This window comes from Gadus chalcogrammus, chromosome 5 (genome assembly GCF_026213295.1).
Source record: "Gadus chalcogrammus isolate NIFS_2021 chromosome 5, NIFS_Gcha_1.0, whole genome shotgun sequence".
NCBI classification, from domain to species: Eukaryota; Metazoa; Chordata; class Actinopteri; order Gadiformes; family Gadidae; genus Gadus; species Gadus chalcogrammus.
The window spans coordinates 18,791,505-18,808,743 of NC_079416.1; the positions used below are offsets into that span (position 1 = coordinate 18,791,505).

General features: G+C 47.1%; 1 protein-coding gene across 2 annotated transcripts; it reads left to right on the forward strand.

Moving 5' to 3' along the window:
* The first annotated feature begins 1,006 nt into the window (after window positions 1-1,006).
* LOC130382251 (tandem C2 domains nuclear protein) lies at window positions 1,007-16,148 on the forward strand. 2 transcript variants are annotated; one of them, XM_056589890.1, is made up of 11 exons: window positions 1,007-1,435; window positions 1,587-1,778; window positions 2,560-2,736; window positions 3,119-3,195; window positions 4,278-4,350; window positions 5,405-5,505; window positions 6,763-6,879; window positions 7,759-7,950; window positions 10,725-10,839; window positions 13,494-13,693; window positions 14,044-16,148. In XM_056589890.1, the coding sequence occupies exons 1-11, from the start codon at window positions 1,372-1,374 to the stop codon at window positions 14,152-14,154; spliced, it is 1,419 nt and encodes a 472-aa protein (XP_056445865.1). In that variant the 5' UTR covers window positions 1,007-1,371; the 3' UTR covers window positions 14,155-16,148. The 2 variants fall into 2 exon arrangements, with proteins under 2 accessions (XP_056445865.1, XP_056445866.1); XM_056589891.1 differs by having other exon boundaries at window positions 4,281-4,350.
* Window positions 16,149-17,239: the final 1,091 nt, after the last annotated feature.

Genomic DNA, 17,239 nt, shown 5'->3' on the forward strand with positions numbered 1-17,239 from the left:
TGGGGTACACATCCCTTTAGTCCTCTGTTTAGTAAGCACCCCCATCCCCACACCAGTTTCAGCACACACACACCCCTCCCTCGGTGGGCTGTTAACTTTTCAATATCGGACTCGGACCCAGAGGCGTATTGGTGCCTCTTGGATCCAAAGTTATTGTCTTTGTCTATAAAGTTAAGTGTAGTGAACTGTATTTGGGAGACTTTAATGTACCCAAACAATCATGAAGCGAATTGGTAATCAGTGATGTTTTGATTTGATTTAAAAAAATATACACAGTATAAGTCTAATTTCCATTCGTTTTCTACTGATAACATTTAAGTGAACCCGGTCGGTAAATAAAGATATACAAGACCTGTACAAAACGACATGGCGTTCTTTATTGAAAGGTTTCAGGAAAGTACCTGAAAAGTTGGCTACTATTAAGGGTTGTTGCGGTACTTTCCGAAAGGAACAACGATTGATACCCGGCCGGTAGGCCTACGGTGTTATGTGAGATGTCGTAAGGGGAAGAAATATTTATCATCAAGATTCAAGATGTTTTTTATTGTCATATGCAAAACAATTACAGAGCGGTCGCTGGCAATGAAATTCTTTAGTCTTGGGCTCCTCCAACAGTGGTTAGGGTTAGGGTTAGGGCTAACCCAATATAAGAGAAAGTAAAAGTATATGATAAACACGAGTAGGAAAGCTGAGACTTAAATAATAAAAATATATAATAATAATATTAATAAAAAGTAAGTGTATAAGAGGATAACAAGTAGAGCAGAGACCTAAATGCAAAACGAATTAAATGTAAAATGTAAACAGACGTGTTTATCCAGAGATGTCGACTGGTTCCTTCTCATCAGAATAGCGCTTCTGATGAGAAGGAAGCGCTCATCTGGAGTCCGGGAAAGAAGTGGTGACAGAGAGAGAGATTGCTACTCAGAGAGAGAGAGAGAGAGGGAGAGAGAGAGCGAGAGAGAGAGAGAGATTGCTACTCAGAGAGAGTGAGAGAGAGCGCTACTCTGAAAGGGAGACAGAGGGAGAGAGAGATTGTTGAGGAGAGTTGGAGAGAGAGAGTTTGCTACTCAGAAAGGGAGAGTCGGTGATAGAGAGAGCGATAAAGGAGTGATGCAGTAAAAGCTATACACCGTGTTGCAAAGAGACAATCCTGGCCCAGGTTCGAGTCGCTCGGGGGAGGATGACCGTGAAGGGAGCATAACATGGACTTACTCACAGAATCCATCTGAAGACACGCCAACAGCGAGGGGCAGGTTTTATTCCGCTCAATCTACCTTGTAACCGAGTGGATCACCTGTAGAGAGCTGGATCCTAGACCACCTGTAGGACCCGGATCGTATCGGACCATATAACTCCTCAGCTGCTGCGATGGAATGCCTCAAGATGTGCTGCAAAGACCACCTGGTCAAGGAGTCAGAGCCGGAGAAGCGAGGTAAAAGGACACCTGTCCGCCACACCGTCTCGTTCATACCCACAGCCTGTGGGTATGAACGAGACGGTGGTTACACGGCGGTGGTTACACCTGTGGGCCACAGGGCCGCCGTGTAACCGGTTCGTTGTGTCCCCCCTTTGCCGCTGAGCAGGGATCCAGGTGAAGATGCCCCAAGGAGAGATCTGCAGGGAGATGCCGCGGTCCATCGGGATCTCGGAGGACTACCTGCTGTCCAAGATGCCCCTGGACGGGCGCGAGGTGCCGTTCGTCCTTCCCACCTACCAGCCCACCTACATCCAGCCGCGGGGCCCCGGGTACCCCCACGCACCGCCGGGACCCCAGAGTAAGTCCCGGAGACGGTTCACGATACAAAAGACATCTGAACTCAAAGGAACTGCCCGGAAGGTTATAACCCTAAACCTTATTTATGTTTTTGAAGAAACTTGGTCACTTGGACTATTATGTAGCCTTCATCTTTATGCTTTGATTGTTTACTCTCACCTCACTTGTAAGACGCTTTGCATAACATTGTCAATGTAAACCACTATAACATTGTTCCCTATTCAGTAAATTGTTCCAAATAAATATGTTGTAACGACAAATAGGTTCAACGCATTTGGTAAGGCGTATAAGAGATAGCTTTTTTTTTCTTTTTTTTTAAGTTTTAGAAAATGCGTTATTGTATGAACAAGCAGGCTGTTATACTGTGGGAAAGCAGCGAATGATTATGGAGAGAAACAAAGGAAAGACTTGGAAAAGGAGAGAGGACCTAACCTTCCCCACCTCTCCATCTCCGGCCAAGACTTTACTTATAGGGGGATCCGTTACATGGTGGCTCCTCTACAGGGTGCTTTCTGTTGAGAAAGACACAATAGCAGACCTTTCTCTGGCCTTTTCGTGACAACTCTAGTGCAACTATAGTACATTATTTAAACTTTACCAGTATAAGGGAGGTGAAGTGGACGTCACACCGTGGTCCAACGCCACGGGGAAGGCGCTGCCTCTGTTGGTCAGAAATAGTATTATCTGCCGCTCGACGAATCCGAAAGAAGTTATTTGGCGTGAATAGCCGCCATTCGGTCGAATGGCATTCGCTTTCTTAAACCAGACCGTCTGATCCGCAGGTTCAGCAAGGATCAGGTACGCAGAGAGGAAGGCAGAGCTCTCGGCCCACCAAAGTCCGGGCTACGGCAGCACCGAGACCAGCTTCCACCCGGACCAGAAGGCCGCGTTCATGTCCCCCGGGTCGGCCCGCCGCGACACGCTCCAGCAGAACCGCATCCCGGCGCCTCAAGGCCCAGGTAGCCCTACCAACGGTCTCTTGTATATGGTGGTGAGGGGTTTGAACGGGCGGGCCTGCTTACAAAATAGTGTTAATTAATTGTTGATAATTAGGTGAATTATTACTCTTGTTCAACTGTAGTAAGTTAGAGAGAGTTTTTGTGAGGGGAGAGTAAGAGAGTGTCTTGAGTGTCTTGAGTGTGTGTGTGTGTGTGTGTGTGTGTGTGTGTGTGTGTGTGTGTGTGTGTGTGTGTGTGTGTGTGTGTGTGTGTGCGTGTGTGCGTGCGTGCGTGCGTGCGTGCGTGTGCGCGTGCGCGTGCGTGCATGCGTGTTTGTTCCTGCTGCGTTTTTGTCTCTGGATGTGTTTCTCTGCTGAGGCACTGACCCCGTCTCCTCCCCCAGTGTGTGAGCTGAGGGCTGGGCAGCAGAGGCTGAGCAGCTCCCTGGTGGACCTCTCCAGGCCTCTAGGCCGCATGCAGGTGGGACAGCTCTCTATCTAATCTTATTCACACACACTGTCCGCCATGACGCTAAATATAGCTTTAATATCACCAAGCATGTGGAAAAAGTCTAAAGTAAATCATTGATTTTGGTTGGCTGGGGTGGAACCACGACGGTCTCCGGTGAAGTGGGTGTTTGCCCTCTGTTTTTAATAACTAAAGGGCTTCATTTCCTGTGTGATGCTAGTGTCCATGTGTTCATCCCACACTGAGGAAACGCTCAAGCTCATGGCCCGCGTGGCTGTTGCCAAGTCAGACCAATCCCAATAAAAGAAGTAGTTAAAAGTCAGTCTGCAGGGTGGGGTCTATATTTATCGTAGAGATTGAACCAAGAAAGAGAAAGATGAGCGATGAGAGCGTGAGAACCGACACAAGTTAGTCACAGCCCATTTCTTTGTTGCCAAACCTTGCCTTTGTTTATCGTTCTTTAATCAGCACTGCTATGAGCCAGCGGGCTCTCCCGGGCGTGGGGCTAGGCGGTATCAAACCTGCGGTATCTGGCCGTCACACACACACCGGCCATTACTGAGCGTGAACATTTGATAGCCTTACGAGGCCGCTGCGATAAACAGAACGATACCGCTGAATGACGTCACAGCAGGTTAGATCGGCCACAGCCCAGGGTATAGATACCAGCTGTCCAGCTGCCTTGGCTTCTCCTTCCCGGGGTAATGGACCATGACAAGATTGGATTGCAGTCGACCTTTCCACCCTTGAGAGTGATTCACCGATCTTAACATCAAGAGTCATTTTTCTATTTTAAAAAAAGTTTAAAAAAAACGCCTGAATCAGCCATTGGTCAACAACATAAGTGGCTGTTGGAGTGGTCACTTAGCCCCGCCTCCTTCACAACTGATAGGGTTTCTATAAAATGGACGTGTGTGAATACTTCTCAGAAAAAAGCAGCCGTTCAGAAGGAAGTGCTGCGGTTTTGGTCCCATCTCCACAGAAGGAAAAGAATGATGAATGTGTGTCATGGACGACTCGAATTGTATGTCCCCGAGTTTGAGACTTTCCCCTATTCCTGCTTCATGTCCTGACTTCCCTTTCTGATTGGTTAGCAGAGGTTCGACTCGGTGTCCAGCGTCCAGAGCAACACCTCCTCCATGATGAGCTCCATGCAAAGCAGTCTGGGTAATTTTTTAATTATACTAACACGCCTCACACCGCAAACACTTGTCTTGTTTTTTAATATGTTTGGGCCGCTGGCAAACAGGTTTAGCAGTAAGAGACAAACATGCACTGGCCCACACTGACACACACAAGATCTCCCATAGCAACGGTGTGAGTCAGTCTGGGATGCCCCTCCATACTGGCCCATTGTGACAGAAAGGGCAGAGGTCTCTAATTGTTTTCTCGAATGTTGCTTATAAAACGGAGAGTTTGGGGTCCTTGAATCTGATAGGCTCGAAGCCCTAAAACACTATGACCTCAAAACAATTCATTTTTTTTGCATTAATGCGCCGCCAATCTCAAAGTATGCTAGCCTTTGTTCCTCGGCAACCATTTGGCTGTCTCGAGGAACTATTTGAACTGGCGGAAGAACACTGATTTTTTTTTTTCTTTTCGTGTCGCTGTGTGTTAGTGTTGTGAAACCTTGCTGGGTTGTCCAATCGTTTTAGTCACTGTTTATGTACAGAGCATAAGCCTTCTCATTTGCTCCGTCTTCGGTGGGCTGGCTGAACAGGCAGTCTCTCTCACACAGGTACTGCTCTCTTCCGGTAAACGCACCACAGGGTGTCTGGCAATGATGCATGACTGAAGAGGTATCGTAGTTACCTTCTGGCTCTGGTTTTATGGAATAGACAAACAGAGGCTCTGTCAACGACCCAAACCTGCGAATAAACACGAAAAGCTTGCCTAGATCATTACAATGTTTTCCAGGAAGTAGTAGAGGAGGCGAGTTTAGAAAGTACGGTAAAATTCCATCCCAGTGTTTTTCTTCCACCCTCTGTCTTTGCTCTTTGGTACAGTCAAGATTTACAGATGGTGAAAACTTCAATCACTGCTCCAAAAACGCATGAGCTAAACCTTTAATCAAATTCAAAATAATTTGACGCCATCGTGTCACAGAGTCTCCCCCGGCAGCTGTTATTTGTCAAAACTCCCATTGGACAATGAAAGATCAGAAATATCAGATATAATATAAGGGATGTGGTGGTGTAACGTCCCGACCCGTCTCCTCCAGAGTCCATCGGCCTGTCGGGGGACGAGGGGGAACCAGGCAAGGTGTGTGTCCGGGTGAGCTACCAGGAGAAGCTGGAGCAGGTGTGGATCGCCCTGGTCCAGGTAAGGGCTGAGCCTCTCGGGGGGGGGGGGGGGGGGGGGGAGGGTGTGGAGCTGGTGATAGTCAGCAGCGGAGGTGGAGGTGGGGGGGGATGGCGGAGGTGGAGGTGGGGGGGAGAGTGGGGGGGGAGAGTGGAGGTGGAGGTGGGGGGGGGGGGGGGATGGCGGAGGTGGAGGTGGGGGGGGATAGTGATGGTGGAGTTGGGGGGGGGGGGGGGGGGTGGAGGTGGTCGCTCCGGGAGGAAGGTAGTGGCGGTGGCCGTGGTACAGGTATTGGGAGAGGTGGGGTTGTGGCGGAGGTGGTGGTGGTGGTGGACGTTGGGGTAGTGCTGGTGGTACAGGTATGGGTGCTGGTGGTGCTGGTGGTGGACGTTGGGGTGGTGCTGGTGGTGCAGGTATGGGTGCTGGAGGTGGTGCTGGTGGTGCAGGTATGGGTGCTGGTGGTGGACGTTGGGGTAGTGCTGGTGGTGCAGGTATGGGTGCTGGTGGTGCTGGTGGTGGACGTTGGGGTGGTGCTGGTGGTGCAGGTATGGGTGCTGGAGGTGGTGCTGGTGGTGGACGTTGGGGTAGTGCTGGTGGTGCAGGTATGGGTGCTGGAGGTGGTGGTGGTCGTGGACGTTGGGGTAGTGCTGGTGGTGCAGGTATGGGTGCTGGTGGTGCTGGTGGTGGACGTTGGGGTAGTGCTGGTGGTGCAGGTATGGGTGCTGGAGGTGGTGGTGGTATTTGGGGTTGGAGTCGTTCGTGGAGAAGGTGGCGATCGGGTCCGGTACGGTTACCTACCTACCCGAAGGGGGGGGTGGTGGAGGTAGTAGTGTAGGAGGTAGTGGAGGGGGTGGGGGCGGGGGTCTCGCCAGAGCGACAAAGCGCTCCATTGTGCCTGGCTCCAGAGCCACTGAAAGACCCCTCTGTGTCCGGGGAGCCGGGCCCCTAGGGGACACAGGTGGCCCCCGACCTATCAGGTCTCAGCAGGGCTGTGGGGGGGGGTTAGGTGTGACCAGGAAAGAGCTCTGATGCACGGATGTAAGTCTGTAAGTCTTATCGGATTGGGGAATAATGTGTGTGTCATTCATTTTTTAATCAATTCATTTAAAACACTGCTTGGATAAAATGAGACGTAGAAGTCATTTATTAATCCCAGGGACAAACAAGGAAGAACAGAAAAATATTAACGATGGAGATGAAAAAAAGTGGTATAATCGTCACATGACCTCACTGGCGATCATCAGTTTGACTAGTCATGTCTGTTGTGTGGACGCTCAGTGCTCGGACCTGACCCTACCGGGGGTGGCCGTGGACCAGCAGAGGATCCAGTTCAAAGGGATCATCACCACCTCCAAACCGGTCCAGTTTAAAAGCTCCGTCAAGGACTATGTTCCGGTAAGCCACCGTACTTCCCACCCCACAAAAACCTATTAGCACCGACTGAAATTTGGTGTGTGTGTGTGTGTGTGTGTGTGTGTGTGTGTGTGTGTGTGTGTGTGTGTGTGTGTGTGTGTGTGTGTGTGTGTGTGTGTGTGTGTGTGTGTGTGTGTGTGTGTGTGTGTGTGTGTGTGTGTGTGTTTTTGTGTGTGTTGATGTCACCACCGGCCCGTGCTGTGGTCGGCAAATCAATCAGCCGTGATACAGGAAGAGAGCCTTGCTTAAGGAATATTCTGGAAGACCGATAAGACGCCATTCTGTATTTACTAACCCACAAATGTATTCAGTTACGAAAAAAGGAATTCTGATGCAACCACAAACATTAATAATTGATGTGCTGCCATTAGAGCTGAGCTGAAATACACTGATGTCATTAGTTCTTCTTGTTACGGTCAGCTTTTAATGTAGTTTTGGTCCTGTGGGGAGTAGTGAACCCGATCTCTCTATGCTGGCCTCATCTCTGTGGTCCTTTCAGCAGTCGCTTCGTCAGTCAGAAACTCTCATCCTCCAGGTCATGCATCTTGCTAGCATCTCTGGCCTTTTCAAACCTTGGCCAAAAAGGCAAATTCCTTGAATGTTTGCCAGTGTCCCAATCTAGTACGGCTTTTATGAGTTTATCAGAACAAGTTATTTAAAAAATGCACACAAGATGTTGAAAATAGGATTGGATGTGTTATTGTTTACGTTCCAACTGCCTTTTCCGCACTTAAGTACGATCACAATCCAGTCAGCCAATGAGAATCCCTGTCTCAGCCTTCACAGTCCGATACGCAACAACCACTGCCCTGCTCCTCTTTGCCTTACCCCCGCCCCCTCCTCTCTCTCGTCCTATCCCAGGACGTGGAGTTCATGGAGACGTTTGTGTTCGCGCTGCGGCTGCAGAAGCTGCACAGCAGTGCTCTGGTGCTTCGGCTGCAGACCCTCAGCCCCAAGAAGCGCTCCGTGGCCCAGTGTGTCCTTCCACTGCGTCGACTAGGGCCCCAGGAGACGGAGCACTGGCTGGAGCTACGCCCCGCCTCCAAGTCCCCGGTGAGTGGCTGCCCAAGTATCTTTTAAAGCATTTTGATTGGATCTTTTCTAAATCTAGTTTAGGCTGGTTGGTATCACTTTCCTACCCTACCTGTAAGTATGCATCATTTGGTGGACGCTTTTCTTTATCTAATGTCCATCAATCAAAACTAGGGGTGTGGCGAGATCTCGTGCCACGAGATCTCGCGAGATTTAACTCGACGATATTACCCGTCGCGTTAAAAATCTGTCTCGCGAGATTTGTGAGCTACTCCCGTATACCACAATGCAATGCAGTCATGTTTCCGGAGGAGAAGAAGAAGCTGAATAAGCGCAAAAACGAATACATTTAATGATGGAGTCTCCGGCTTTCGTTTAGAAATGTCAACAATTTATTTGGGATTTAACATAGAATATTTAACATTCAAAATTAATTTAAAAAAAACTTGAACAAGGAAATGTAACATTCAACAACAATACAACCTCGAGCTTTCCTCGTGAGTGCACGGTTTGTTTACATGATGTGGGCGCATCTGTCTACATTTACATTTACATTTACATTTAGGGCATTTAGCAGACGCTTTTATCCAAAGCGACTTACAATAAGTACATTTGTCATAAGAAGTGCATCAATATATCGCTGTCGGTACAGAAAGGATGTTCATAGAACCAAGTGCAAGTACCACAATCGCTAGGCTAATCAATTCCCGTGTTACAGCCATGATATGTCACACAAATTCCCCGGCGCATTTACTGACGCAAATGACGTTTAGAAATGTTCAGCGTAGTGTCAGAATTCTCGTTTGTTCGTTCCCTAAATAGTGCACTATATCATGAACACTATATAGGGAATAGTGAGTGAGTGTATAGGGAACGATTTCGAACACAGCTAAAGACAGCCAGAATGAAGAGGAAAATACCCCCGCCACTTTTAAATAATTTCTTTGGCAGCATTTTTGGTACTTTGATTTGGTTTTGCACATAATATTGTTTGCACTTGAAAAAAAGAGAATTATTTAATTAAATGTATTACTTTTATACATTTTCGTTTTAGTTTCAATTTTATGCATGTAAAGAGTTATAATAAAGCATTTCAAAATGCATGTGCAACTCTGTTAAATAAAAGTCTGTTGGTCCAGTCATATATTTTGTCATCGTAGTTTTCTTAAAATCTCGTCGCGTCTCGTTCTCGTGAACTCAATATCGTGTCTCGTCTCGTCTCGTGAGCTGAGTGTATCGTCACACCCCTAATCAAAACCTATTGTAGCATTTTGAATGTCCCCCTTCAAGCCGAACGGTCCTGGATTCAATCCCCAATGTCAGCCGTCTTCCTGTGCGAGATTTGGGTGAACTAAATGTTCTTCAGATTTGACCCAAACCTTCAATATAGATTTGAGGTTTCTAAAGACAAAAAAGCCTGGAGATGAGATGGATGATCAGAAGGTGTTGGTGAAGCCTATCGTTAAATGGCTGCCTTCCGCAGTACTGTAGCGCAATAGGGCCGGAACAAAGACGCCACCTGTTCAGATCTGAGCACCACATGTTGGAAGAGGAAACAATCTTTGACTGGCGATTACTGGAATCTTTTGCATCCTTTTTCCTTAAGACCGATTCCCCACCCTCACACCGGTGGACCAAAACCTCAATCGGCTTTTACAACCTGACTCGTGTGTGTTCCCTGTAAACACAAACTAAACGTAAAACAACAGTCGGTCCCCATGAAGCCCGGGGAAAACCGGAGTGCGTGCCACCAGGAACCAACGGCTGCGCTTGGCGGCGGTGGCGCCAGCGTCGTGTGGACACAGCCACGCCGTTACATAATAACAGGAAAAACAAGAGCCGAGACGGGGGAGAATTTGACTGGAAAGTTTGCAAATAAGAGTGGGCGGATAGTGGGGAAAACAACTGAGGGGTGTGGAAAGTAGGTCAAAGCCAGAGTGTTTGGGTGGGTGGACGGCCCGGCCTGTGCGTGACGCACCATGATGGGGGGTCCTATTGTTTCCACAGTTGAGGAATTGCACTTTTCATTACGCCTTCGGAGCTACGCTTCCAATGTCCCCGATTGGTTGATGACCTCCAGGTGAACACTTAGTGCAAATAGCTGGTGTTTTTAAAATTGCTTTTATTCAGTCGCTGCTCCCAGAGCCATCACGCATGAATAGATGAATTTGAGGGAAACTAGGCAAGAAAAGAGTAGTTGGTGCAATCAGAGGAACATATTTCAGAGGAGTTATGTGAAAGAACCCATGAGAAAGAACCCATTTGTAAAAATGGGAAATTACTTTAAAGGATCCTTTTTGAGGGAATTAGGGTTAGCAAAAATGTCTCTGGACCACCAAACCCAGTTAGTCAATCAAATGGATCAGCGTGAATCATCAGAGTTGTTCGTTCATTTCTTGTCAAGTTTCTTCTGCCGTTCTGAGTAGAAAGCCTGACACTCTTAACTCACAGTGGTCCTCAACCACCGGGCCGCGGGCCAGTACCGGGCCCTCGATCACTGGCCACTGGGCCCCAGAGATTTAGACACTAAGCTAAACATATGCATAAAATACTAACAAATAAATATAAATGGAACTATAATATATCATGAAAAAATATCTTCCATAATATTCTGGCACAATGGGGCCACTGGTGGTCATTAACCCAGCTACTGCCCTTAGTAACACGTGCCTGAATAAAGTTATATGTGTTCAGCTTGTTGCTGAACATATATTTGGTAGCTAGGCAACCAAAACAAACATTCCCCGCCACTAACTCTACAAACATTCCGTGTTTCCATGTACTGTTCCCTCCAGGTGTGCCATGCGGAGCTGCATGTTGCCACGTGCTTCCAGGCCGTCAGCAGTCGAGTCCAGGTGCAGGTCATCGCTGCCCAGAACCTCCCCACCTCCTCCTCCCCCCTCTCCCAGGGTACGTCTTGCTAAGTTCTTCTAGACGCTAAATTAATCTAGTTCATCTTTTTTAATTTTTTTTTTTTTTATTCATTATATTTACTTATTTATTTATTTATTATTATTATTATTTTTATTTATTTTTTCGCAATGTCTTGTTTTTTAAACGATTTATGATGACTATATGCTCTGTAAGGTCACCTTGGGTGTCTTGAAAGGCGCCTCTAAATTAAATGTATTATTATTATTATTATTATTATTATTATTATCTAGCTGCTAAAGTCCTGCTGGACTTTAACTTTGGCTAGCCACCAAGTTGGGATAACTGCTACGTCCAGCTAGCTGCTAAATTCTGGTAGCGTAGCTGCCAAATTAAGCTAGCTGCTACGTCCTGTAAGCTGCTAGATTTTACTAGCTCCTAAGTACTGCTGACCGCTAACTTCTCCCAGCTGCTAAGGAAGGGATCATGCACAGAGAGCTGGGCCCCGTTTCCCAAAAGCGTCGTTAGCCTAAGTGGACCGTGAAGTGCGTCGAAAGGGCATCGTAGAGTTTTCACCGCGTTTCCCGAAAGCATCGTTGGGAACGAACGTCTTGAAAACGCTCGTAGCTAACGAGTACTCCAGGGGTGCTCGTAGGTACTCGTAGGACGCTAAGAGCATCGTCAGCTATAGCCTCAGTGGCGTCACCATCGGACATTCCGTCTATTGGATGCGTTTTATTAAAACGCATTGCGCCTTTATGTTCTTAGTTTGGTAATTAATAAAGATTATTAATTTATTTATTAATAAAGATGTTAAAATGGCCAAAATAAAACGGGACAGTCCAGAAAATGTTTGCACAGGCAGGGCACTCAAAATGTGTGAGAGAAAGTGGGGGGATTTGTGCAGACTGACATAGGCTACTCATAAAACGTAGCATAAAATAATGTCAAAAATTAAATTAAATTTAAAAAAAATAAAAAAATTAAAAATAAAGAAATAAAATAAATTATAAAAAACAAGCAAAGGAGCAGGCAAAAGGCTGGGATATGGTGGGGATTGGTCACGTTGACGGGAATGTTTAGTGACATGTGGGAGGGTGGAGGGGGTTAAAAAAAAGTCTCAATCACTCTTCGACGCGCATGAAAACCAGCCGCGTAGTTATGAGGGAGGCCGTCCTCACACCGATCTTCCTCATCGTCATCGTCCTCAGCGTCCTCCGGTTCAAGCAATGCCACCCCAGCCTTAGCTGCAATGTTGTGCAACATAGCCGTCACACATATCACGGCGCATGACTTGGCCGACGAAAACTGGAGCCCTCCGCCTGACTTGTGAAGGCATCTAAAGCGCAACTTCCACCTCCCGATCGTGCGCTCAACGATGCACCGGGCCAGACGGTGGGCTTCGTTGTATTCCTCATCATGGACGTCTCCCGGGTTATTCACAGGTGTGAAGAGGAATTATTTAAGGGGGGGAAATGCCGTGAAACGCACAATGCATTCAGGATTAGGACTGATATATGTCGGTTTAAGCCTAATCAATTGTGTTTTAATGTCTTTAGCATTCATATAATTGCAGTCTATTTTTTTCGTAGGCTACTCTGCTGTTGTCCTTGATGGGGATAATATTTTAACCCTTTTTAACACAATTTTCCTGCGACATTCCTGCGTCTCCCCCTCCTACGGAGCCCATTTCAGCACCGTGTCAGTAGACAGTTACAATCCTACGACGTCGTGAGTGCAGCGAATGCGCGTTCACGTTAAGAGGAGTTTCGGGAAACGCGACAAAGAAATTATCGATGGATCGCAAGATCGATGGGGAGAATGATCGTACGAGCGAAGATCCATCGTTATCGGGAAACGGGGCCCTGTGGTCGTTATTAATAATAATAATACATTTAATTTAGAGGCGCCTTTCAAGGAACCCAAGGTCACCTTACAGAACATAAAGTAATCGTAAATCGTTTAAAAACAAGACATTGTGGAAAAATAATAATAATAAATAAATAAATAAATAAATAAAACAAAAACAAGACAAAACAAACAAACAATCAAGACAGTGATCAGTTAGACGTTGTGTGCGAGTTTGAACAGGTGTGTTTTGAGTTGTTGAGTATTAAACCCTACAGGATGATGCAGGACCCCGATGACCAAGAATCCAGTTTGCAAAATGAATCAAGAATTGGTCGCAAAATACAACAAATTTAAAATGTATGGATTTGAAAAAGCTTCCACAAATTATAAAAAAAGATGGTCTGCTAGATGCTATGATTGGATGGTCAGTTTTTTATTCAGGAATATCAGACAATTCTCAAGTTTGAGTGTGTCTACAGGGGGGGTGTATGTGTGTCTACAGCTGTGTTATCACGTATGTCTATTGGTGGGTGTGTGGGTGTGTGTGTGTGTGTGTGTGTGTCTGTTGACGCACATTTATTAGTCATTCTATTTGTATCAGTTTGAGTGTGTATATCTACAGGTGTGTCCGACCGTGTGTGTGTCTGTCAGTGTGCGTCCGTGTGCGTGTGTGTCTGTCAGTGTGAGTCCCGTTAGTTCGTGTGTGTCTGTGTGTCCGTCTGTGTGTGTGTGTGTGTGTGTGTGTGTGTCTGCCAGTGTTCGTCTCTGCGTGTCCACTGCTGTGGTCCTCTAAAGGAAAGGTTCCATCACTGAGCTCCTGTCATGTCCCGCCCCCTCCGCAGTGTTCTTCGTGAAGGCGGAGCTTCAGCGGCTGGAGCGACCGACCACGACCAAGAAGACCAAGGCCCTGAAGGCCTCAGACGGCACCTGTCAGTGGGCGGAGACTCTCCACTTCCTGTTGCCGCCGTTAGACCACGACTCCACGCTGGCGGTCAAACTGTACAGCCGCAGCTCCGTCCGTAGGAAGCAGTACCTGGGAGAGGTGAGCGTCGCTGCGGGCAACAGGCTCAGCACCACAGCAGGCCCAGGGTGATGGAGCAGGAATGCTAGCTCTAATGATGGAAGATGCTGACCACGCCGGTGGCCATTAGCATTAGCATTAGCAGCTTGCGATTAGCATTAGCAGCAGGAAAATGCAGTGCCTGGGTTTGACCCCAGATGGTAATCTGTTTCCCTAGCTTGATTTCCCTTTTGGAGGGGTTTCGCCTCAACCCTTTTGATAACTCCATTTGTAATTAATATGTGAATCACAAGTGAGTTATGTTTTTATTTATTTGTTTCATTCCATACCATGACGGTTTGTATTGACTGCCGTTTCCCCGCGTTGGACAGGTCCTGCTGGGGCTGAACAGCGCAGCCCCAGCGGCCGCCGAGCAGTGGAGGAACACGCTGGCTCAGCCCGAGATCCACGTGGCCGCCTGGCACAGGCTGAGCAGGTCGTAGGTCAAACCCCTCGGCCCACCGCCCTCGGATCCCACCCAGCTGTCCGTACTGTACTGTACGTACTGTACTGTCACTGTACTGTTACGGTAGATACTCTACTTTCACTGTACGTACTGTCACTGCACCTACTGTACTGTCACTGTACATACTGTACTGTTACTGTACGTATTCTACTGTCACTGTGCATACTTTACTGTTGCTGTATGTGTTTTTACTGTATGTACCGTACAGCTGCAGCCCGCATCTGCAGGGTTAGTTAGCTGGACAATCTACTGCTCAGTCGCAGCGACCCAAGGCATCGTGGTGAACACCACGCGGAACATTTCTTAAACACTGCGAGGAACCGAATTGTGCGATTTGTAAATAGTACGAAACCCCTGAAGAATACCGAACGGTTGAGACAGTGCCGAACAAATGGAAACACAAATCAAAGAAGCTCTGGTTTATTTTGTTCTATGTAGTACCAAGTTAATATTGGTATAACAATACGACAATGACGTACCCGGAATGGCTGAAATGTATTTTTGTACACGTCGACACGTGGACGCCGCTTCTGGTACCATTGTGACTTTTATCAGCGTCTGTGTGGTTTAGAGGGTGTATTTTTTGTGGTGATTGATAATGAACTCATTCACAAAACACTTGTTTTATCGATTGCCTAACAAGGAGCTACGTTAAAGACATGTTCATTCTCATATAGTGTGGCAGGTCTAAGCCAGAAGCTTTTTCAAACAAAAGCAATTTTAATGATGTGCACAGATTTAATCAACTGCTAGCTACTGAAATAGCGTTCATTTGAATTTAATAAAGCCAAATATTGGATATATGTAGATATTTTAATATATATATGTAGATGAGTAATATTTGTAATGTATTGTGAGATAAATGAGGGGGGAGGCTGTGATGAAGTGATATGTTTCTAGTAGAATCTTAAACATAAGTTGTGTTCTTCTCATTGTAAAATAACAAGTTTTGACTGAAAATAAAAATAAAATGCTAATTGGAACGCCTTTTCCCCAACATTGTGTTTGTGACGTCCGATACTTGACGTCGAGACGAGAGACGGGTTATAAAACAAATCGGAAGTCCGGGCAGCCGGTCAGCCAATCATAAAACACTAGTGCTACTGACCACTAGGTCGTCCAATCATAAAACTCGATCCTGAGTTTCTTTATTGAGGTGCGGAGCAAATGACCTATCTACCTGTAAACACTGGAAGATTCCAAGATTGCAGAGCAGTCGAGTAGTCTGCCACCATGTGCACGCTAGACGGCCCCCAGGTGGCGTTTACCGGCTCCTCTGTAACAACGCAGGGTGGCGGTGTTGGAACCCGTTTAGTGCATAGTTTGGGTTTAATGATCCGAAGCAGGAGATAACCTGCTGCCTTGGAGCAGATCTCCCTGAGTGTGTGTGGACGCACTGGACGGGGATAGCTGGTTTAACCTGTGCTCATTGATCACTCAACGTTCAACAGGTGTGCAGCTTCCCCCAGCCCCAGAGTCCAATCAGACAGACTCAGGCTAGGTGAGGCTTTCAAATTTGGAGGTTCTTGTATTTTATGACAGAGGCGGTTTGGAGATGTATCTTGTGAGACTTGCTGGAAGCTGCTCTTTTTTCATGAAATGTTGAGTTTATTGAGTAACCAAATATATACCGGCTATGTCTTCATCACAAGTTCCATCTTGTATTGAAAGGAAAATATATATATAGCCGATATATTAAACTCTTCCTAATGGGGCTGGATTCTTGAAAAAAGGAAAACGAATCAATCCCTGAATCCTATTAGAACATGAGTGTTTTCAAATTAAACTGAAACTCATGATCTGAACTGAAAATCAACAGCAAACAAGATAATCTCTTTCCCAGATGTTGGGCTTCATTCAATGTCGACCAGCTGTGGCCTTGGCATGCAGAGGAACACACGCACTCACGCACGCACACAAACTCCAACGAACAATACCCCAGCCAGGCATCCCAAGACCACAGAAAGGTGTGTGACAGTGTGTTTTGGTGTTTGCGTGCTCGCCTGTTCGCGTGTTTGCACATGAGCATGTGACCCGGACGGCGAGCTCCTAAACGCAGAGCGATCTGCGTCAAAGCTGCTCGTATATCTGCAGTACAAGTGTCCTGCGGTCTGCTTCTCTCCAACTGTTGTTTGACGATCGGTTAATGTTTAGTCACCGTGAGGGCAGCCCAGGCCCGCCTCAGGCTTATCCTTGATTCAACACACTTCACTCCACTCTTCACCTAACCGTGCAGAAAGTGCAAGACTCCAAAACCGGAGCGCGTTTGTGTGTGTGTGTGTGTGTGTGTGTGTGTGTGTGTGTGTGTGTGTGTGTGTGTGTGTGTGTGTGTGTGTGTGTGTGTGTTCCACCAATCCGACACATTCCAGCTGTCGCTCGCCGGCTCTCTAGTAACCACCGCGTCGACTGGAATGCTAGTATATATATATATATGAATATATCACCGCGGGAACAACACAGGAGACGCGTTGTTTTCGTTACACCGTAGACACGGGCTTACATAGGATACGTCCAACTCCTTGTTTATGAATTGTTTCCCACATCTGTCTGTGGGAGAGAAAGAGTCCTGTGTGTGTGTGTGTGTGTGTGTGTGTGTGTGTGTGTGTGTGTGTGTGTGTGTGTGTGTGTGTGTGTGTGTGTGTGTGTGCGCGTGTGTGCGTGTGTGTGCGAGTGTGTGTGTTGCTCCCCTGCAGTCGGTCTCCAGGATGTGAACTCTGAGTAATCCGGAGCACAAACAGAAGAGCGGTGGTATCCCAGCTGAGACCCACCGATGCCCCTCACAGGACCAGACGACCCGCTCTGTCTCCGTTTCTCTTTCTTTGTCCCGCTTCTCTCTGTCTCTGTCTCTCTCCCCTCACTCTCTCTCTCTATCTGTCGCTGTTTCTTACTGGCTCTCTCCCCTCACTCTCTCTCTCTATCTGTCGCTGTTTCTTACTGGCTCTCTCCCCTCACTCTCTCTCTATCGGTTGCTGTGTCTCTCTGTCTCTCTTTCTGTCTCTTTCTCTCTCTCTCTCTCTCTCTCTCTCTCTCTCTCTCTCTCTCTCTCTCTCTCTCTCTCTCTC

Coding starts and splice junctions, on each gene's coding strand:
- LOC130382251 (XM_056589890.1), top strand. CDS start 1,372: ATGGAATGCCTCAAGATGTGCTGCAAAGACCACCTGGTCAAGGAGTCA. Junction 1,436..1,586: donor GTCAGAGCCGGAGAAGCGAG/GTAAAAGGACAC, acceptor GCCGCTGAGCAG/GGATCCAGGTGAAGATGCCC. Junction 1,779..2,559: donor CGCACCGCCGGGACCCCAGA/GTAAGTCCCGGA, acceptor TCTGATCCGCAG/GTTCAGCAAGGATCAGGTAC.